General features: G+C 37.4%; 1 protein-coding gene across 2 annotated transcripts; it reads right to left on the minus strand.

The window, feature by feature from the left end:
• Positions 1-1,873: 1,873 nt before the first annotated feature.
• On the minus strand, positions 1,874-21,919 carry rragd (ras-related GTP binding D). 2 transcript variants are annotated; one of them, XM_046855158.1, is made up of 7 exons: positions 21,440-21,919; positions 19,534-19,829; positions 18,748-18,947; positions 17,439-17,553; positions 12,206-12,348; positions 7,780-7,928; positions 1,874-4,282 (listed from the first exon to the last, which is right to left on the minus strand). In XM_046855158.1, the coding sequence occupies exons 1-7, from the start codon at positions 21,579-21,581 to the stop codon at positions 4,131-4,133; spliced, it is 1,197 nt and encodes a 398-aa protein (XP_046711114.1). In that variant the 5' UTR covers positions 21,582-21,919; the 3' UTR covers positions 1,874-4,130. The 2 variants fall into 2 exon arrangements, with proteins under 2 accessions (XP_046711114.1, XP_046711115.1); XM_046855159.1 differs by having other exon boundaries at positions 21,399-21,533.
• Positions 21,920-23,169: the final 1,250 nt, after the last annotated feature.

Here is a 23,169-nt window from a genome sequence, read left to right on the forward strand (position 1 = left end):
CCTCATCAGGGTCACTGGCTCCTGTGCTGAAGGAAAAGATTCGCTGGGGATTACACTTAGTGCTTTATACAGGCACACACACACATATACACACACATACACACACACACCCATCACTCAGTGCACTGAAACCTTGGAGTGTTGCCAATCATCCAGGTTAAGGGTTATTTTATTATGTATGGTTTGTCAGCTCAGCCGCTGGAGGTTAAAGGTCATTCTGTTTTGAGACTGCAGCTCAGTAAGTGTGTGTGTGTGTGTGTGTGTGTGTGTGTGTGTGTGTGTGGGGAGATTAGTTTTGTACAAAGAACATGGCAGAACACTGCTGCTGGCTGTTCAAGAAAAAATTTGAACAGAAACTACAAGTTGTTATTGGGGCTCATTTGATCAAACTATTGTTCCTTTTATCTCATTATTTCAAGTTGTATGTTGGTATTTTTTGCCTATAGATCTTGTTATTTCAAGAAATGAAATGACCTTATATCTCAGTATTATAGAATTTAACTTTAACTTACTATCTCTATTTTATATTTATGCAGCTACTGTTGTCATTTTAAATTGTTTTTCCTTCATACTTTTTTGAATTTTGTGTTGCCTTATTATATATTTTGTTATTTTGACTTACTATCTCATTATTTCAAGATATCGTGCTGCTACTTTGACTTACTATTTCATTATTTTAATACTTTGTGGTGCTACTTTGACTATCTCCTTATATCAACATAAAATGTTGCTCTTTTAAACTCATATACCATTATTATAAAATTTGCCTTTTACCTACTATCTCATTATTATAAAATTTGCCTTTTACCTACTATCTCATTATTTCAAGCTACTAAGTTGTAGTTTTACATTCATATCAAATTATAAAAAAGTGGCTATACTGAAACAAAGTCTTGCTATTTTATGTTTTTTGAACCCATCTTTCATTATTTCATAATATTTAGCTATTTTTTTATTTTAATATTTTAAGATATTGTGGTGTTACTTTGACTTACAATCTGAAGGCAGTATGTTGCCATTTTGTATGTTGCCATGTAGTTAATTTATTTCCAATCAAATTTTGTATTTATTATATTTTGTGATTTTGACTGATTGACTTATTTTGACTATCTCATTATTTCAAAATAGAACATTGCTCGTTTGACCTCATATCTCATTATTTATACCTACTAGGTTACTATTTTGACTTCCCATGAAATTATTTTGTATTATTACCTCGACGCTTCTAAGGAAATGTTCTGAAAGACTTTGGAGGTGTTCATGTAGCGGACTTTGTGTACAGGGGCATTGCCATGCTGGAACAAAGTTTGGGTCTCCTAGTTCAAGTGACTTGAAGATGTAATCCTATACAATTGTGTGCCTTCAAATTTGTTGTTTGAGGAAGAACCACATATGGCTGGATAAATCACGTGTTGCAATTCTTTTTCCATATAGTGTATTAATAAAGAGCAAACTATTATAGTCCAAAAACAAGATATTATCATAATGACAATATTAACTTAAAATAACAGCATAATGTATCTATCTTGAAGATTAATCATATCTAACTATCTTGAAAATAATATTAACAAGATAGCATTTTATCATATATTGTTAAAATGTAATCGTTTTATATTAAAAGATATATAAAAAAAAAACAATTATTGTGGCTCAATGCTTCGGTTAAAAAAAAAAATAAATAAATAAATAAATAAATAAAAAAAAAAAAAAAAAAAACGTATGTTTTGCCCTCTGGCGAAAGCTTGAGAATTTCTATGTGGAACCGTATAGAAGAGTTTCTAAATCTAAATTTTCTAGCACTTCAAACAGGGAATTTTAGCTCTTGCACACGCAATCCGCTATGATGTGCACTTACATTACATGACAAGATGGGACCATTTTATTAATAAAGATCTTCTTTATTAATAGTACAAATAAACTTTTTTTTTTACGATTTAGCGCTTAATAAACAGAGAGTATAAAGAGCTGAACACAGATTTGTTTTAAAAATACTTCGTTTCAAATTAGTTTCCAACAAAAAACTACTGACAAACGACTTAAATTAAGGCTTTGTATGTGACTATGTAAATCACACATTTGAACATTGAATATAGTGTTACAACAACAACCGAAAATTAGACATCAGTACTAAAGCAGTTCTATCAGCATTTAACTAAATGCAAGAATTTCACACAATCCTAAATAAATATTCATTTACAAACTTTTTAACTTCTACTTCCTTGTAACTGAATTTTTACTGTAACATTTCTTGAAGGATATTTTACAACTTTTTAATGGGAAAACAGAAAAAAAGGATATTATATATATATATATATATATATATATATATATATATATATATATATATATATATACAGTATATGTACAGTATCTTACAAAAGTGGGTACACCCTCAAATTTCAGCAAACATAGTATTGTTCCTTGAGAACATATTAAATGATTACTGAAATGTGAGGGGTGTACTAAATTTATTTATTTTAGATACTGTACAAATACTGTATATGACAGATATGTACAGGAGTGAAGTTTATTGTTAAGAGCAAAAGTAGTAGAAAAGAAGAGATTATACAAAAAAAAAACGATGTACTTTCAACATTCGACTTTTTCCAAACATTTCTTTTTAAGTATTTTCTTTTTCAATCTTCAAGCTACAATTTTGTCAAAAACAAACCCTGATTTCTCCCAATTGTAACAAATAAATATAGGCTTTGTGCCCAAATTTGTTCATTTTGAAGCCACACGACTCAAGTAACTAACACAAGAAATTTCTGTCACCTCTACACTAGTTCCAAATACAACACATTGCCACATGTTCTCCTTAACATCTGATGAATTCTGTGTCAGATTTGTTTAAATTTCTAGCTTTGTATAACACTGATATCATTAAACCTGTACAAAAGGATGTCACCAGACTGAAAGCAAACATTGAGTATTTTAAAGATTGAATACTTCATTAATCAGCAGTGTTTGCTATCAATTCCTGCAATAGAATCGCTTTTGAGCTCATATCCAGGGCTAAGCCGATCTTGTTTTTTTTTCCAGATGCTAAAATGGTGGAAAAAACTTCCAAATGCTGCTTTATATCAAGGATTCTTCATCTAATGTACTTTCAGATCATACACTATCTGTCAAGACATCTATTATTATTACTATTTTGATGATAATGATTATTAGTATTGTTATTGCACTGGTATATTTCTATTCCTTGTTCACAGCAGCCTTAAAAAGAATTTCTGGTTTGACAAGTACATTCAACTGTGCCTGAGAAAAAATTGATATCAATAATATTGTGATTTAGCTGCAAAAAAGATGACAATTTTTATAATTACCGCTCAATTATCTTAACTGTTCTGTGTGACTGTTTAGATGCAAATTACTTTTCTGATCCAGGCTTCAGCTGAAGCTAGACGGTACACTGTTAGCTATAAGCTTTCGTTAATCTTTGCTCACGTGCCAACAAATTAATTTTTGTAGGTAATTCTCCTGAAATCAGTTTGTATATGGCAATTCAGTTGGAGTAGTTTCTAAAGCCACATGGACAAAAGTTTGAAGACACCTGACTATGGGATTCGTATTTGCTTTTTGAAGATTTCATTCCACATTTAGTTCCTGTCGGCTTTTATATTGTCCTCCGCTTTTATGGGAAGATGGTCCACTATATTTTGGATTTTACAAATTCATAAAATGGTGTTCAGTGATGTCAGAGCGCTATAAGAGCCCATGCAAACTCCTTGGCTGGCTTTGTGCTTAGGAGTTCAAGTAAAAAGAAGATGTAAATGTAGCACATCCAAAACATCCTATACAATCGTGTGCCTGCAATTTGACTGGAAGATTCAGGTGTTTCAACATTTTGTCCATATAGCATATGTATATACTGTTTACACACACACACACACACACACACACACACACACACACACACACACAATTCTTATCTTTTCTCTTAACATTGACTTGCATTACCCTCAACAATCTACTACCACCACACACTGACAAAACTAATATTATATTAATATAAAAATAATGACTGATATTAGAAAATCTGATAAACACACCCAGAATTAAAATAGCTAGTGAATCTATTTTGTATGAATCTTCTGGCTTGGTTTTATTCCTAACATTGTGTTTAGTCAGTGCTGCTGAGTGTGGGTCCCGTTCGGGACGCTCTGCTTGCTCCACCTCCTCTGGCTCCAAAGTTTGCGCCTTCTCTGGCTTTTCAGCCGCAGGTCGAACACTTCCTCGATGGCCTTCTTGAAACAGTGAAAGTTGTAGTCGATGAGTCCTGAGAAAAGAGAAGAATTAACGAAGGTCGGGTTAACAGTTGTGGGGAAACGAACAAACAAAATAAAACAAGAATAAAGCCGGACATTTCTGAATATTATGCTGGATTTTAAACTGAAGGCTTTTCTTTTTCATATAATGACTGCTAGATTGCTTTTTTTCCCCATTTAAAGCACTGCAGTTTTATTATAACTGGATATTAGCTTTAAAGAAAAGCATACCGACAATACACATTTTTATATTCATATATAATCCCTAATGACCATGTCACTACTGCCGGGCCTTTAAATTGAACCCGGATTTGTTCAGCTCTGTACATGTATAATAACATCTGAATCCGAGTGTGTTGTCACCAAAGAGTACGCAAGTCCTGATTAAGTTACTGAATAATTAACACGTCAATTAGCTTCAGACAACAAACCATTTCAGTGGCAAATATTCTCACAGTCAAAAAATGACAAACAAAATATTCCATTTATTTGGAATAAAGGCTCAAACCTGTCCCAACATAACAATGTCTATGCTGAATAAAGATATGCATTACATGATTTAGAGTGGAAGATCTCCTGCAATAAATCTCCAATCCTATTGAACACCTTTGGGATGAACGTGAATACTGACTGCACCCCAGACCTCCTCACCTCAATTGCATCAGTACCTGATTTTACTAACACCCTTGTGGATGAATGAGCACAAATCTAGAAAAGCAAACTCCAAAATCTAGTGGAACATCCAAGAAGATTGGAGGTTATTATAACATCATCATAACGTTGCTAAGATTATGAAAGAGTCACTAATGGAGAAACAAAGCTCTTCATGGCAACTGTATTCCTAAACCACTAATATTAAGCGCAGTCCAACCCTGTTTCACCACTCATTGCGTTTTGTTCGGGTTCTTATAGAAAGTCCAACCAAACAAGATTTTCCTCAGATCGTTTCCTCACAATTTTCAAAAAACTTTTATCCTTTTCCTTATTTTTGGTTATACCAAATACTTTGACCAAATACTTGACAAATAAACAAACACAATTAAGCAAAAAAAAAAAATAAGGAAAAAAAAAAAAAAGTACTACATTGTTGGTTTAGTTTTTTTTTTTAATTTCTTAATTAATTATAAAATTTTTTCTGCGCACTAAAACTAACAAATGAAAAACTTTTTTTTTTTTGACCATTTGGTATCAAGTAAAATTTTGCGAGTTAAAAAGTCATATGCTGTTTGGCGTATCTGCGGGTTTGATTAAAAAACGAAAGCCAACCTAGCCTTTTTTTTTTTTTTTTTTTACATTGCAGTGAAGAATCACCATCTGCTAGTGTTTACACAAAATATGCAAAAAAAAGCTGTCAAAGTCACAAAAAAGAAACAGGAACGTTAATGATGTCATTTTGGTTCCCGGTTCAACCGTACCATATTTCTCAGTTTTTTTTTTTTTTATTAACCTATAATTTTATTCTGAGCCCTCAGATAAATCGTCCCGAAATGGATTTAATAATTAAAAAAAGATAAAAGTTGTAAAAGTTGCAGGTTGATGCTAACAGTAGCACGGGTGAGTATAATGATAAGGTTTTGCGTGCTTATATACACACCACTGTGACCACGACCCCTCAGCAGCTCAGCGCTTTAGCTCTTGGCAAGATTCTGCCGCCGCAACTTAGACTTTGCCTCACGGAAACGCATTAGCTAAATAATAAAAAAATAATAGTTCAATAAACTTTTAACGATTGGCGAAGGGACGCCAATCGGCGTTCAAAAAGAACCTACAATTTTAAAGCTGTTAAATCAGTGAAGGTAAATAGTTTTAGTGAGAAATATTCTCTGAATATTGCAAGATCTATGAGCTATAAAAAACACGGCACTAAAAAAACGGATAAGAGCACTAAAGTGCCGCTGCATCGCTCTCTTTAGATAGTAATAAAATGAAGGCTAACTCCCAATGGAGCACAGTCTTCACGGCAGGTCGTCGAATAGCATTAAGGGTAATGTGACGGGACACAGGAAAAAAAGAATTGGTACACATGTGCACCGAACCGAAAGCCCTCATTGTAAATAACACACTTGCATTCTGTTCTATTCAAACACTCATTGTAGAGTCAAGGCAACTTACCTGGTTTTTAAGACGTTCCATTAATGATCAGAAGGTCAAGATTTAAAATCGAAACACTACTAAGCTGCCACTGCTGGGCCCTTGAGCAAGGCCCTTAACCCTGCTCAGATAAATTGTCAGTCGCTCCGGATGAGGGCATCTGGCAAATTCCTCAAATGTAAATGTTCTCCCACGGATTTCTTCTAATTATCTAGATTATGAGGAACAGATGCCATTGAATAGCTGTATGATCTATAAAAGAAATATTACTACTAATAAAATAAATAAAATCTGTGTTCACCTACAACAATATGTCTAAAGGAATTGGAATTTAAATTGAGAATAACTGGTACAACTCTAAAATCCTTCGTTAGCACCTCGCTGGCATGGTGTTAATTGAAGGGATCGTAATAAAAAGCAAAAAAAAATAAAAATAAAAGAAGTATACAGATCGAGCCCTGAGCTCCGAACGTGCAGGCGAATCAGCGTGACCATGAAACTTCCTCGATTCGCCGTCTCTCCTGCAGTGCTGCCAGATCCCCACATGAATATTTCAGCAATCATTAACTCCCCGAAAATCCTTTAGCGTTATAATACTTTTATTCTCGAGTCTCAGCGGAACCACGTTATGCTCTTAGGTTGCAGCAGATCTACCACGTTTTTGGCCCAAATTTATTTCAACAAACAGCACAGCAGTTGCGGCTGAAACTCTAAACTATGGTCCCACAGGATAAGTTCGGAAGTACGCCACTTTCCAAACTATTTCAAACAATATTTACTGTACGCAACAAAAAAACACTATGCTTTATATTCAAGGGCAGTGCATTATACTTCAGATATGTTGATTACCCAGGATGCACGGCGTGCCAAACACCCGACCGTGCATACTGACGCAATGCTGAGAACTTTTTCCACATAAATACCAGGGGGTGCTTATTGTATTTTCAGCTTACAAATGACACAAAAATTGAAATTCCTTAAGAAACTTTACACTATATTGACAAAAGTATTGGAACACCTGAATTTTACAGCCATATGGGTTTTCCTAAACTTTTACCTCAGAGTTGAAGGCACATAATTGTATAGGATGTCTTTAAATTTGAGTTGAAATCATGGGTTGAAATGGAAGATTTTGAGTGGCTAGAGCTCTGCCCTCAAACCTATTTAACACCTTTAGGATGAATTGCAACACTGACTGCACCCAAGGGCTGGATGAATCCACAGATCTCCACAAACACACTTCAAAATCTAGTGGAACACCTTCCTAGAAGAGTGGAGGGAATTATAACTGGGACTAGGGACTAAATGTGGAATGGGGTGTACAAAAAACACATTCCAATCTTCCAGTCAGGTGTCCACAAACTTTTGTTTAGTCTAAATCAGTAGCAATAATTATTATCAGATTTGATGTGCTCACCTTTCCTCTCGAAATTCTCTTCCCTGAGAAAACAGACGAGCGCCAGGAATTTGGTGACCTCTTTAAGATACATGACCGTGGTGTTGTTGAGGTGGATGATGGCCATGGATTCCTTATCGTACGGAGAAACGGCTACATCCTCACTCAGACTGACATGGACAAAGAGGGAAAAAAAATGAAAAGGTTTTTTAAAAGATTTTTAATGGCTGGAATCACAATTGTGGAATCACTCAGATTATATAATTCAACATCACTGAAGGCACATTGTACAACAGATCCTTTCACTTAGCAACATTAATTCTGGAATATCTACACTATATTGCCAATGTATTGGGTCACCTGGTCAAAGGTACGGTATGTGATTCTTGAGCATTAAATTCAAAATTCAGTCCCAATTTGCTCTTATGATTCCTTCTACTTTTCCCAGAAGAGGTACTGATGTAGGTGAGGAAACCTGGGGTGCAGTCAGCGTTCCAGTTCATCCCAAAGGTGTTCAGTAGGGATGAGATCAGAGCTCTATAGAAGCAAGATCTTCCTCTCCAAATCACGTAAACCAGATCTTCAAGGAGCTCACTTTGTGCACAGGGGGTATTGTCATGCTGGAACAGGTTTTGGGTTTCCAAGATCAAGTGAATGCAAAGTTTTATTATAGCACATCTAAAGACGTCCTGTACAATTGAGTGTCTCCGGCTTTGTGGTAACAGTTAGATAAAGAACCACATAAAGCAGAAAAGTGCAGGTGACCCAATAAATATAAAATATAGTATAATTAATTTTTCCCCTTTCTGAGTGTGATGAGAAAATGTGGGCAATGGAAAGAATGTTCTTAAATGTTCTAATATTAAATGTTTAATGTTCAATCGTTCTAATATCTTCTAGCCAGACACTTGTGTTTAGTGTTTAATTTAAAGCTAATAGTGCTATTTTCTTGTACTGAAATTTCAAGATTAAATGTCTACAAGTCTGTCATGTGACACAGGAAAAAAGACACCTCTCTACATTAACAAGAGCTTTTAGAGTGAAAAGAAAGAAACACTGAAGGCAAAGACAAACCGACACTTATATACAGTACACAGGTGATTATTTAAATATATTCCCAAGAGCATAGTGGCCTCCGTTATCCTCAAAAGGAATGTGTGGCACAATCAGGACGTTTCTAAGAGCTGGTCGATGGTACAATGTTCCAGAAGGACAACCATCACTGCAGCCCCCATAACTGAGAGCGATGCGAGTCGCATCTCAGCGCATAGGCAACGATACGATATATTACGATATATATGAAGCAGCTACCGATGTAATACGATTAGATTCAATTCAACACAATGTGATGTAATGGAAAAAATATGATATAATGCAATTTAATATGGTGCAGAAAGTTCGCTTTTAGTTCTTTGGGTCAGACAGACAGCAAATCATATAATAATAAAAAAATGCCTTCTGACTTCTAATACAAACAGGTCTTTGTAGTGCAAAAAAATAAAAAAGATCCAGGAAGTTACAGCTCTACCTCTGCCATGTTAATCTGTATTCTATGTGACTCTCAGGACACGCCTCGGTCTCAGAAGTGTTGCGAAGGTCATATTCACGTAGAAGCAGAAACGCGCTCGAGAAACGGTTCAGTGAGGTCAAAAGTATGTGGACACCTGACCAACATCCATAAATGTGCCTCCAACTTTGTAGCAACAATTTGGGGAAGAACCACATGTGGTTGGAAAAGTCAGAGGTCTCAATACTTTTGTCCATATAGTGTTTAAAGCAAAACGAGCCGAAATTAATCACTATAACTGATATTCAATAAGATACCTACTGGTAAGTAAAGAAAACATACAAAAAGTCAATGTGATCTATGCACCAGTTGGTGAATTTCAATGAGTTGTGCTTGCCAGGGTATGAAGAAAGAGGCTCAAGTAAACATATCAGTCCTTGTTCATCTTCTGAGATCCACCTCCACACCAAATACAAAGCGATAACTGGTTCTCGCCAGTATTAAACTCGTTGATGTGTTCAGCTCGATTTCGGATGTGAAAAAAAATGACAAAACAAATCTAAAAACAATGCCATGGCTGGAACTCCATAATAATTGTTTGTTTGCTTTTTATGCAATTTTAATATGCTCATTAAACAAAGCTTTCGCCAAAAAAATTGAGTGTGACTTCTTAAGCCAAAGAGTCAAACCCAAGTCCTGATCATTCTCGAGATTCTATTAAAATGACTGGTAGATTTGGGATACAAGTTTGGTCCTATTGTCATCCAATTTGGCTTTAAATCTATAAAAGGCGTTTTTATATATATATGTAGACAGATGAACTTTGTTTTTTGTTTTTTTGGTAAAAAATAGTGCCACCATGTAATATGTTATTCATCCAAGGTTGTATTAAACTAATTTTAAGACCTGGTTAGAGGAGAAGATTATTATTATTACCCGATATGTAAATCTATAGACTTTAGATGTCTATGGTTTAACTTTCTTTTTCAGAAAACTGTATACGCATTGGTTAAATGGCTTTATGTCATTAAGCGTTTTATTTCAGGATCATGTTAAAGTGTGTCTGTAATCTATACGAATAAGAAGCACTGCTGGGTCTTTTCACTTCGCTTTAGTTGTACAACTTGTTGAAAAGTGAGCAGAACAACAGGACTTCGATGATGTTCTGTATGGTCTCTTAAGCATAGGCCTAGACTCATCTGTTCTGCAGGTCAGTGTGGGCAGACAGCTGGCATGCCCCAAGTCGCGCCTGAAAACCCACACCTTCCTGCGCGTCAGCGTCCAGATTGCACAGGGTCAACGGTGCCCGAGGTGATCCACTTCGCCCTTCTGTTTACAGATACTTTTCAAACACACTGCCAGTGGGGCTTAAATTGAAATGAGGCCAGAGAAGAGAAATGGTCACTGCATACCAAATACTCCATTCATGTCGACTTCCACATTCATTATCCCCCAAAGAAGAATAAGATTAGCCTGGTGTTTATTTTATTTTTTTCATGAAAAACTGTATTTTGGTAGGGAAGAAAAGATTTTGTGTAAATGAGAGAATTGAGTTACTTTACAAACAATTTTTTTTGCCGATTTTAACTCGAGGTTTTTTTGCGACATCCAATATTTACTATGGTTTATAGGTTTATTAGCATGCGTATATGTACTTTCTATTCTTCTAGGGTTTTTGCACTTGCCACATCAGCAGTCCAAAGTCTGCTGATTACATCAAATATAGATTGTTATATCATGGTCAATCAAAATACTGGATTGTGATTGGCTGGATGATCACACAGGTGGGCTGCGGTCAGTTTATTCAGCGTTCCCAATGAATGTGCTGCTTATAAACAGTTGTAGCCGTAGTGACACACAATTTCAGTTATTAAACATTTTCCTAATGACCTCATCGAGCTACTGTAAATGGAGGATTTTTGTGTGGGGTTTGATTTATATGGTGAATAAAATTAACAAAATTACCATGACCAACTGAAAAGAAAAAAAAAGTTCCATTGAGAAATATGTTAAATAACATCACCAGGAGTTAACACCAACAGCATTCATTATTAGTTGACAAGACACACACACACACACACACACATTCTCTCTTCATAACTATTTATTAACTCAATGCCATTTTTACGGCACTGATTTATCTCTACGCTTTGATCTGAATGTTAATTTTATACATTTAGTTTCACTGCAAACTTCAGGGAATGCTTTAACTTGTTAATTTATCCATAAGATGTGTATAAAAAATACAAATAAAAAAAACATTGCAAGAGTTTTTACCTCTCATGGTATAAAAATTAGATTTTTAATAGAAACTTATGATACATTGGACTGTTTAACTATTTGTATTAAAATATCTGGCATGTTGTTGAGGAAAATTCCTGTTATCTCTTTTATTTTTTAGCAGATATAAAGTTAAATAAAGTAGTTCACGTCATGAGAAAACTACAAAATGCAACAACTGACTGTTAAAAAGCACTGACACCTAAGACCATGTCCAGACTGATACGTTTTCGTTTGAAAACGCGTATTTTTCTCTTGGTTTTGGCCTCCCGTCCACAATGAGGCGCTATTTTCTGTCGGAAAACGTAGCTTTTTAAAAATGCTCTTCAAAGTGGATAAATGTGAAAACTCAAAGAGCCGGAGACGTAACTAAACGGCAGGTGGAAATTACGCAGGTTCAAGAGGCTTGCGTTTTTGACGTAAACGTTTTCAGACGTTTTTAGTGTGGATGAGCAACTTTTTTGGAAACGACTGAAAATGCAAGTGTGAATGCAGAAAACACTGTTTTGAAATGGATCTGGATTAGTGTACACATATGAGCCTAAGACTCATTCATTTCTGCATCGCAACAGATTGAACTTATTAAAGCTCCGACTGAAGAATTGCTACAAGAGTTCAAAAACTCTCAATTCGATGAGTTTGCATATTAACTCCACTTACCCGTAGATGCAGGAAATATCAATGACGACGTCGATCATGTCGCAGCACAGCTCGTATGTCTGCATGTCCACTGGACTGCTGTCTGTGGCAATGTAGATCTTGCTGACCACGTCGAACAGAAACGCCTTTTCGATCCCTGAATTCTGCAACGAGAGCCAACGAGGAATTCATCTTTCACCTTAATGCTTTTCCTTTAACAGTGCACCTTTTCCATTTGTTTCAAATTTCAAAACATGGCAGGTGTAATACTAGAATGAATCCACTATACTGTAGATTTAATACAAGCGGTCTGCTGGCTAACAATTTCCTGGCTTTCTTTTATTAGAATGAAGCGTTATTTAGGAGATTCAACGAAACTCATAAATTCAAAAAAATTCAATTCACTAAATATTAAATCAACAATAGTTATGACTAAACATTTTGTCTGTAAAAAAATCTTATAAACAGTTGGTCTTATAATTGAAAAGAAGAAACTACTTTGTTATATTTCGCCAAACAGTTTGAATAAATACACAAAGGGCCTCACGTAGGTAGTGAAAATAATCAAATATAAATGAGGCCTAAAGCAGAAAAAGAGCTCCAAAGTCGGCTAAAATGCCCAACTTCCGCTACACCATTCTCAGGCACTATGGTGTTATTTGAAAGCTCTTTTTTTCAGTAATGTAATGTGGTCGTGGAAGTGTTTTAATGCATTATGATTACTGCAATCCAACATTATCATGCTTTCGGACACTTCACAAGTAAAAACAGGGTCCTGGGGCAAAACAGTGTAATTGCATTATTATAATACTAATGCACATGTAATCAACACAAGGTGAATATTTTGGATTGGGAAAAGACCAACATTTTCCAGCAAGGCAATGCACCTGTGCACAAATCAAACCCTATTAAGACAAAGTTTTCTAAGATCATGTGAAAACAAGTGTCTTATACAGAATCCTACAAGAAGCCTTGAAGTGAGTCCTGAATTGAGCACTAAGGATATAATAGCTCAGTGGTTAAGATGATGGACTTCTGTTAAGGTGGTCACAAGTCATATTTCCTATGACTTCTCACCCATGATTGAGCCTTCATTCTTCAATAGACTGAATAAGCACATTATAGTGTTATTTATGTCTGTACTTTTGAGAGTCTCGAACAGCTGGAACCAAATTCCTTGTGTGCGTCAACACACTTGGCCAATAAACCTGATTCTGAACATAAGTCCAGTGTAAAGTCTTCCCAAAAGATTAAATGCTTTGAAAGGAGATTTTATCAAGCAGACTTGAATTTGAGTGTCAGGTGTTGTTAACTTTTTGGCCATATGCTAGCAACAACTTATTTCCCAATGGTAGGCTTTGATCAATTAATTCAATTCAATTCATTTTTATTTGTATAGCGTTTTTAACAATGAACATTGTCTCAAAGCAGCTTTACACAGATAATGTGGTGATAAAAAATGAATGTTCTTTATAAGTGTAAGTTTGTCGCTGAGTAGCGAGCCAGTGGTGACTGCGGCAAGGAAAATCTCCCCGAGATGGCATAAGGAAGAAACCTTGAGAGGAACCAGACTCAAGAGGGAACCCATCCTCATCTGGGTTGCACCGAATGTCCATTGTTTACAGATAAACGATGTTGCGGGGTGCAGTGATGGTATTCAGAGGAGACTCTTAACATTAACTACAGTCCAAATCCATCCTCAAAGCTCCCATTCTTACGCTGGAATTTCATGGAACCACCCAAGGTGTACTTACTAGATCACAGTCTGAAGGGTAGCGTACAGATAATAAAGATGGCTTTCCTATAGATCGATTACATTTGGTTCCTGTTTGTCTAATACTGGGTACCAATACAGTCTGCATTAAGGACCAAATTCTTAGAAAAGTACTCCAACATTCCATGGAGTGCCAAATAAATGGTACACTTTTCAGTGTTTTGTTCCTACTGGGGTAAAGGATACACCCCAAAGGGCATAACAATGTATCCATGATTGTACCACTAACGCAGCAAGGAACACTACAGAGCTTTGTGCAATATAAGATGTCTTATTGCTTTTTGTCTAGTGCTTTTCCCTGCACTTTCAGCCTGGCTTGGGTGGGTGGGCTGGGTGGGCTGGCTGGTGCGTGAATAGATGGTGCCATTTAGTTGATGCCATTTACCGGGAGCCAACCATATGTGTACAATCTTATAAACAGTTGGTCTTATAATTGAAAAGAAGAAACTACTTTGTTATATTTCGCCAAACAGTTTGAATAAATACACAAAGGGCCTCACGTAGGTAGTGAAAATAATCAAATATAAATGAGGCCTAAAGCAGAAGAAGAGCTCCAAAGTCGGCTAAAATGCCCAACTTCCGCTACACCATTCTCAGGCACTATGGTGTTATTTGAAAGCTCTTTTTTTCAGTAATGTAATGTGGTCGTGGAAGTGTTTTAATGCATTATGATTACTGCAATCCAACATTATCATGCTTTCGGACACTTCACAAGTAAAAACAGGGTCCTGGGGCAAAACAGTGTAATTGCATTATTATAATACTAATGCACATGTAATCAACACAAGGTGAATATTTTGGATTGGGAAAAGACCAACATTTTCCAGCAAGGCAATGCACCTGTGCACAAATCAAACCCTATTAAGACAAAGTTTTCTAAGATCATGTGAAAACAAGTGTCTTATACAGAATCCTACAAGAAGCCTTGAAGTGAGTCCTGAATTGAGCACTAAGGATATAATAGCTCAGTGGTTAAGATGATGGACTTCTGTTAAGGTGGTCACAAGTCATATTTCCTATGACTTCTCACCCATGATTGGAGCCTTCATTCTTCAATAGACTGAATAAGCACATTATAGTGTTATTTATGTCTGTACTTTTGAGAGTCTCGAACAGCTGGAACCAAATTCCTTGTGTGCGTCAACACACTTGGCCAATAAACCTGATTCTGAACATAAGTCCAGTGTAAAGTCTTCCCAAAAGATTAAATGCTTTGAAAGGAGATTTTTATCAAGCAGACTTGAATTTGAGTGTCAGGTGTTGTTAACTTTTTGGCCATATGCTAGCAACAACTTATTTCCCAATGGTAGGCTTTGATCAATTAATTCAATTCAATTCATTTTTATTTGTATAGCGTTTTTAACAATGAACATTGTCTCAAAGCAGCTTTACACAGATAATGTGGTGATAAAAAATGAATGTTCTTTATAAGTGTAAGTTTGTCGCTGAGTAGCGAGCCAGTGGTGACTGCGGCAAGGAAAATCTCCCCGAGATGGCATAAGGAAGAAACCTTGAGAGGAACCAGACTCAAGAGGGAACCCATCCTCATCTGGGTTGCACCGAATGTCCATTGTTTACAGATAAACGATGTTGCGGGGTGCAGTGATGGTATTCAGAGGAGACTCTTAACATTAACTACAGTCCAAATCCATCCTCAAAGCTCCCATTCTTACGCTGGAATTTCATGGAACCACCCAAGGTGTACTTACTAGATCACAGTCTGAAGGGTAGCGTACAGATAATAAAGATGGCTTTCCTATAGATCGATTACATTTGGTTCCTGTTTGTCTAATACTGGGTACCAATACAGTCTGCATTAAGGACCAAATTCTTAGAAAAGTACTCCAACATTCCATGGAGTGCCAAATAAATGGTACACTTTTCAGTGTTTTGTTCCTACTGGGGTAAAGGATACACCCCAAAGGGCATAACAATGTATCCATGATTGTACCACTAACGCAGCAAGGAACACTACAGAGCTTTGTGCAATATAAGATGTCTTATTGCTTTTTGTCTAGTGCTTTTCCCTGCACTTTCAGCCTGGCTTGGGTGGGTGGGCTGGGTGGGCTGGCTGGTGCGTGAATAGATGGTGCCATTTAGTTGATGCCATTTACCGGGAGCCAACCATATGTGTACAATCTGTGTGCAAGTCCCATGTTTATCTCAAACATCGCCATCTGTCTTCCGAAAATCTCAGGAAATGTGAATAAATAAAGATGCTCACGGATTCATATATTTCCAGGTGGGCTTTATTAATAGGTTGAGAGTTTCATCTCATGGTATTTGTTTTTCAAACTCTATATTAGTTCAGAAGAGTCTGAGTTTTCAACAGGAACCGATTCTCTTTTTTCCTTTTCTTAATCACCACGCCAGACCCCAAAAAAATCTCAGAGAGCACAATTTGTTTTTTTCCACTACCATAATGAAATATTCATAATGAAAAACACTGCGCTTTGCTGAGGCGCACAGAAGAGCCAGAAGAACTGTTACTATTTGAGCATTATGCAACATTTTTATGCAATCTTTAATATAAATTACACTTGAAGGTTTTTTCGTTTATGTTACGTATCCTTTCATTTTTGTTTGGCTAATACAAGATATCAATTACGATTTTTAAGTTTGAAATGTAACTTTAACTCAAGGATTCTTTTAGATTATACTACATTTTTCTGTGTACAATGAAAGGATATAAGCACTCATACAATTTAATACAAAATGCACTATTTGGACCAGGGGTTGTGGAGATCGGAGATGCTTTCTGAACATCCCATCCCACATTTAGTCCCTATTTGCTGTTATAATTACATCCATTTTTTCTGGGAAATTGTCCCACTAAAGTGGGGCATTTGTGCTCATTCAGCCACAAGGGTGTTAGTAAAGTCAGGGACTTTTGAAGAGTGAGGAGGCCTGCTGCGCTCTCAGCATTCTGATTCATCCCAGAGGAGTTCAATAGGGTTGAAATCAAAGCTCTATAGAAAGTCACTGAAACCATGTAAAGCAGATCTTCATGGAGATGGGTTTGTGTACCAGAGCATCGTCATGCTGGAACAGGTTTGGGTCACGTAGTTCACATGAGGAGAAGCTGTAATGCTACAGCATCCAAAGCCTTCTATTCAACTGCATGCATTCAAATTTATGGCAATTGTTTGAAGAAGATCTACATATGGCTGATCATGTGTTCAAATACTTTTGTATGCACGATATCTTAGAAAAAAAATTTGTTTTTTAATTATCTATTTGTTGGATTGCTCTAAATTAATTTTATTATTAATTACCAAATATCCACAGTAATTTGTGTAAAAAAACATCGAAATAAAGACATGATTTGTTCCACCTTGTTTGAGTTCGTTGCTGAATTTTTGCTGCCATCAGCTGGCTGGTATAAAACATTTGATTCCCACACATTCAGCACATGCATACTCAATCATGACTATTCTCTACAGGTGGGATAAGGAGTCGGTGTGGGTTTTTAGGACTCACAGATATGAAAATGTTGAGTAGATTTTCCAGAGTTGGGAGCTGTGGAATGAGCTTCTGCACCACTTTGCTGAACGCTTCGAAAATGGAGTGATCGTAGATGCTGGTCAGGTAGAAGCTGAAACGAGAGTGAGAGTAAACAGGTTTTTCTTTGCAGTGCCAACCATATGATTTTAATTGATCTGAATTGTAGTTTGTTTATTATGGACCGCAAAGCAATTGTAGTATTGGGACAACTGACTTTTCCAGCCCCCTACTGTAACCACAAAGTTGGTGGCACACAATTGTATAGGGTCTCTATGGATTTCGTAGTATTACATTTTTACTTCACTTGAACTACGACAGTGATTCTTAAACGTTTTCCTGCCATTCCCCACTTTAGAGCGGGATTCCAAAAATGGAATGAATAAAAAAAAAAAAAGTGTGTGAGGTACCCTAACAAATGTACTTGCATTAATGACCTTATTTGACCTTGTTTGGTTGCGGTTGCTTGAAGTGTAAGAACTTAATTTTTCTATAGAGGAAATTATAAATGAAGATTAATGAAAAATAAAATAAAAACAATCACAAAAGTCAGTACACCCTAAATGAACATGTCAAAACTGTGTCCAAAGTGGAGATACCTAAACTCCTCCACCTTCTCCACCTCTTCTCCCTGCAACCGCACCACACCACTGCCCTCCCTCTCATTCACACACATGCACTCTGTTTTCATTCCCCTTCTCTCCAGCACGTACCCCCACCTCTCCAGGCTCTTCTCAACCTGCTCTCTACTTTTACAACAAATCACAATATCATCCACAAACATCATAGTCCACGGAGACTCCTGTCTGACCTTGTCCGTCAACCTGTCCATCACCACTGCAATCAAGAAAGGGCTTAGAGCCGATCCTTGATGAAGTCCAACCTCCACCTTGAACCAGTCTGTCGAACTGAACTACTGCACACTTCACTGCTGTCACACTGTCCTCATACATGTCCTGCACCACCCTCACATACTTCTCTGATACACCTGACTTCCACATACAATACCACATCTCCTCTCTCGGCACCCTGTCGTAGGCTTTCTCTAAATCCATAAATAGACAATGCAACTCCTTCTGACCTTCTCTATACTTCTCCATCAACATTCTCAAATCAAATTTACTTCATTATACGTATGATTTGGTTTGAGTACACTTATCTGGAACCGAGGTTCCACCGTACATACTGTCAGTATCAGTCTGATAGAAGTTGCCTTTTACCTTATGGGGCATTTTTTAATACAAAACACAAATATACACACAAAAAAAACACCATACACGAGCCCAACCTTAAGTGGATCCTCTCTAAGCCGGCGTCTGCCAGGTCATCGTTGGCACGTTTGAGGATATCTCTTTGTTTCTCGATCTTGTGATCATCGGACAGGCCGTCCACTTTATGGATAAACACTTCGAAGTTGATATCCGGGTTTACTTTGTAGGCTCGGGTCACAGTGAGGTGGAGTCTGCTCAATGCTTCCACGTAGTCATCCTAAACAAAAAAGTGTCCATAAAAAAATTTGTAAATCATGTGACAAATTCACACTGAAGATTTGACGAGTTCTGTGAGATGTTTATGGAACACCTATGGAAGGAGTCTCCAGTGTTGGTAGTTTGGGATGAAGGTCAAAGTATAACTTCAAACGACCAATGAGAAAGAAGCCACCGACAAAATGTCGTGTTCTGTCTGAAAACCCTATTCTTGCTCGTGTTTCTATTTAACTAATAAAAATGAATAAAATCGACTCATTTCATCTTTAACCATTTTCCTCATAGATACACTATATGAATAAAAGTTCTAAGTTCTAAGGTCTGTGAAGATGTTCCACTAGATTTTGGAGTGTGCTTGTTGACATTTGTAGATATTCGTACAGCCACAAGGGCAGGTGGTGATGTAAGTGAGGTGAGGAGGTTTTAGGTTCTGTTCCAATTCATACCAAAGGGTTGAGGTCCTAACTGTTTAGCAGGCCACTCACATCTAAAGCATATCTTTATAGAGCTATCTTTATACACAGGAACATTGTCATGCTGGAACAGGTTTGGGTCAATTACTTCAAATGATTTTGTCAATAAAGCACCTGAGAATCAATGACGAAAATGAGTGCCCCCGTGCCCCGGAATATCATCTCGTAATCGAAGGTGGGGTCGAAGAAATCGATCTGCCCGGGAAAGTCCCAGATCTGAAAGCTGACGAACGAGCTGTTGGAAACGTCCTCTCTGCAGATCTTATTGGTGCTCTCTAGGAACAGAGTCTCGTTGGGGGACATCTTGTGGAAGACCACTTTTTGGATGGAAGACTTGCCGCTGCGCCGTAAACCCATCAGCAGGATCCGAGGCTTCACCTCGCTGCAGAAAGGATCTTGGAAGCCCAATACTACACACAAAAAAAGGGAAACCAGGAAATTAAAGCTCAACTGAATTAAAGAGCACAACATGTATGGAATATGTATGGAATATACACACACACGTATATGTATGTACGTATGTATGTTTGTATATATATACACATATCTCCTGTACTTTTTTTTTATTTAAAACTTTGTTGTTTCAAAATGTCCGATACACACAGCCAGCACAAACACACTCTCTCCCGATCACATGTTCACTCGAGCCCTGGGATGTCCAGCAGCTCTTGGCTGAGGAATGTGGAGAGCTTTTCACAGACACTTCCAGGCCCAAAATACTGCCCTTGCAATTCATGGTATGTTTGTCAGTGGAACACTTCTGGGAAAAGGGAGTAAACATACTGTACACCGGAGGTAGCAGAAGTAGAAACACAGTATAGCGTGTGTGTACTTTTACACCATTACATGAATACAGAACAATCCAGTTCGTCTTAATGCTGTCGTGATAAAAACAGTGGTGCAATAAAGGTTATGGGTTTCAGTGTGACATCCACAAACACATAGCAAAACCTTCTGTGACTTTTTTGGACCAATAACCACTTCTTCTTCAAAAAAAAAAAAAAACCCACAATCACTGATCATTGGTGTTTCCTAGCAACCAATTACTGATCATTGTTGTTTCCTAGCAACCAATCTTTAGCAATTGTTGGTTCCTAGTAACCAAATCACTAATTATTGTTGTTTCCTAGCAACCAATCACTGACTATAGTTGTTTCCTAGAAACTAGTGAGTGATTATTGATTTTCCAAGCAACCAATCACTGATTATAGCTTTATCCTAGTAACTAATCACTAGTCAGTTGTTTCTAAAAACAAATCAATAGCCAATGTTATTTCCTAACAACCAATGACAAGTTGTTGGGGTTTCCTAGCAACCAATTAATTTTTAATGTTGTTTCCTAACAACCAATCACTGATTATAGTTATTTCCTAACAACCAATGACAAGTTGTTGGGGTTTCCTGGCAACCAATTAATGATCAATGTCGTTTCCTAACAACCAATCACTGATTATAGTTATTTTCTAACAACCAATGACAAGATGTTGGGGTTTCCTAACAACCAATCACTGATTATAGTTATTTCCTAACAACCAATGACAAGTTATTGGGGTTTCCTAGCAACCAATTAATGATCAATGTTGTTTCCTAACAACCAATCACTGATTACAAACATTGTTTACAAACATCCTAACCTTCTAACCTAGAATCAATAATACAAATTTAATGACTTGATGACGTCATCTGGAGACATCTCGAGACCAGCTCGATGCTTTCCAGTGCAGCACGTGACACAGATTTCACGCTTTTCCCAGCACGCGACCCTCTACAACCGCGATTAAAATCAATCAGGGAAATGCAATGTACATCTCAGACCTGATGGCACCTCCTGGTGTGGTTCCTCAGCACGTTACTAAAAGTGAGTGGGTGAAAAGTTCAGGCATGTAAGTTATGCATGAATGATTCTGACTTGGGAAACTTCATGTTGTTTGCATGCATCAAGGTTGTCCTTGAGGAAACACAATAGCCTTGCAACAGACCTTTCCAGAGACCATTAGAAGTGTAAAAGCAGGGGGCTGACCTCCTTCATCGCAGCCACACACTCCATCCTCCACAAACGCCCCAAAATCATCATCATCATCTTCATCATCATCATAATATCCAAACGACATGGCTTCATCGGGCTCCTCCGCTGTGCTGTACGACTTCCCCTGGCTTGTCATCCTTTTTCCCCTGAAGTTTAGTGCAATTTCGCGTGAAAAGTCTCCAAGCAGCCCGACTCTGAAACATCTGTCACCTGATCAGCGAGAGCCATGGTGACCTTTCACCTCCCTCCCTCCTTCTTGCCCTTCTGCCCTCCTGCATTCAGGATCCATTTTACACAACAAACCCGCTATAAATAATTTAAAAACTTCCCTGCAGCAACGACACGAAAAGCTTCTTCCCTGATCAGCCTGAGTTTCCTCTGTAAACAAGCTGCCAGGGTTGAAAACTCTCCGGAAACATGCACCCCCCCATTTCCCTCATTCTGGAATGCAGGGAATCATGGGAAACGTAGTTCTGTCCACCTCGCTTGCACATGGACGCACGAGATAAAAAAAAAAATGAAATCAAACACTGCGTTTATTCATTTTTTCATCATTTATTAGTGTGTGTGTGACCAAAGTATAAATAAAAAAATTATATTTGGGACTTTATTTAAAAGAGAACAAAATGGACAAGTTTCTGTCAGATGCTCCCAATCAGCCCAGAAGGTTCTCCTGGGTGTTCCTCAAGTTTTTTCATGTGTACAGACCTGGTCCATTGTTCCACTAAGGAGATAGAACAATGGACCAGGTCTGTACACATGAAAACTTGAGGAACACCCAGGAGAACCTTCTGGGTAACCCTGCTTTTAGCGAGGTTAAGGAGTCCCATAAATCAACCACAGTCCCAGCATGCAGTTCCTAAAATATCTACAGAATATCTATAGAACTCGTAGGAGGCTAAAGGAGATGCCCTCTCAAAGACCTGCAACACCTTACATTACTATTTGGTGCATATGCAGTCCAAGGCTTTCTTCTTGAGGCAGGAAATAGTGAGCCCCTCAAGCTTGGACTAGTATGTACCCCCAAACCTGCCTGAGCTTATTTTTGTGGAGGTACTTGATCAGAAGGTTTAGTACCAGACACATTATTGTATGTTGATTATACAATGATCAGGCATAACATAATGATCACCTGCCTCATTTGGTGTTGGTCCCCCTTTTGCTGCCAAAACAGTTCTGACCCATCGAGCATTACCAGCATTAACTTTTTCAGCAATTTGAGCTACAGGAGCTCAGCTGTTGGATCGGACCACACGGGTCAGCCTTCGCTCACCACGTGCATCAACGAACCCTGTCGCTGCAGTTTTGGAGATGCTCTGACCCAGTCGTCTAGACGTCACAATGTATTCAAACTCGCTCAAATCCTTACACTTGCCCATTTTTCCTGCTTCTAACACGTCAACTTTGAAAACAAAATGTTCACTTGTATAAAAAAAAAACTGTGTTATACATTTCACCAGTCATAATTTTATAATGCCATAATGTTACACCTGACGTAAATTGGATTATGTCTAATCCACGTACCGTTTCATCTCAAACACCAATTCAGGTTTTCCACTTGGTGAAGTCACATTCCTAAATTTAGTTCCCTTTGCAATGGTCCAGTTCGGCTGCACTGTCCATCACATTACATAAAAATGTATTAGTATTGTTCCATTTAATTGTGAATTGAAGCTGTGCACGAACATAAAGCAATATTTGTGGTAGAGAAAAATATGGTGTGC

Source organism: Silurus meridionalis, chromosome 8 (genome assembly GCF_014805685.1).
Source record: "Silurus meridionalis isolate SWU-2019-XX chromosome 8, ASM1480568v1, whole genome shotgun sequence".
Lineage (NCBI taxonomy): Eukaryota > Metazoa > Chordata > Actinopteri > Siluriformes > Siluridae > Silurus > Silurus meridionalis.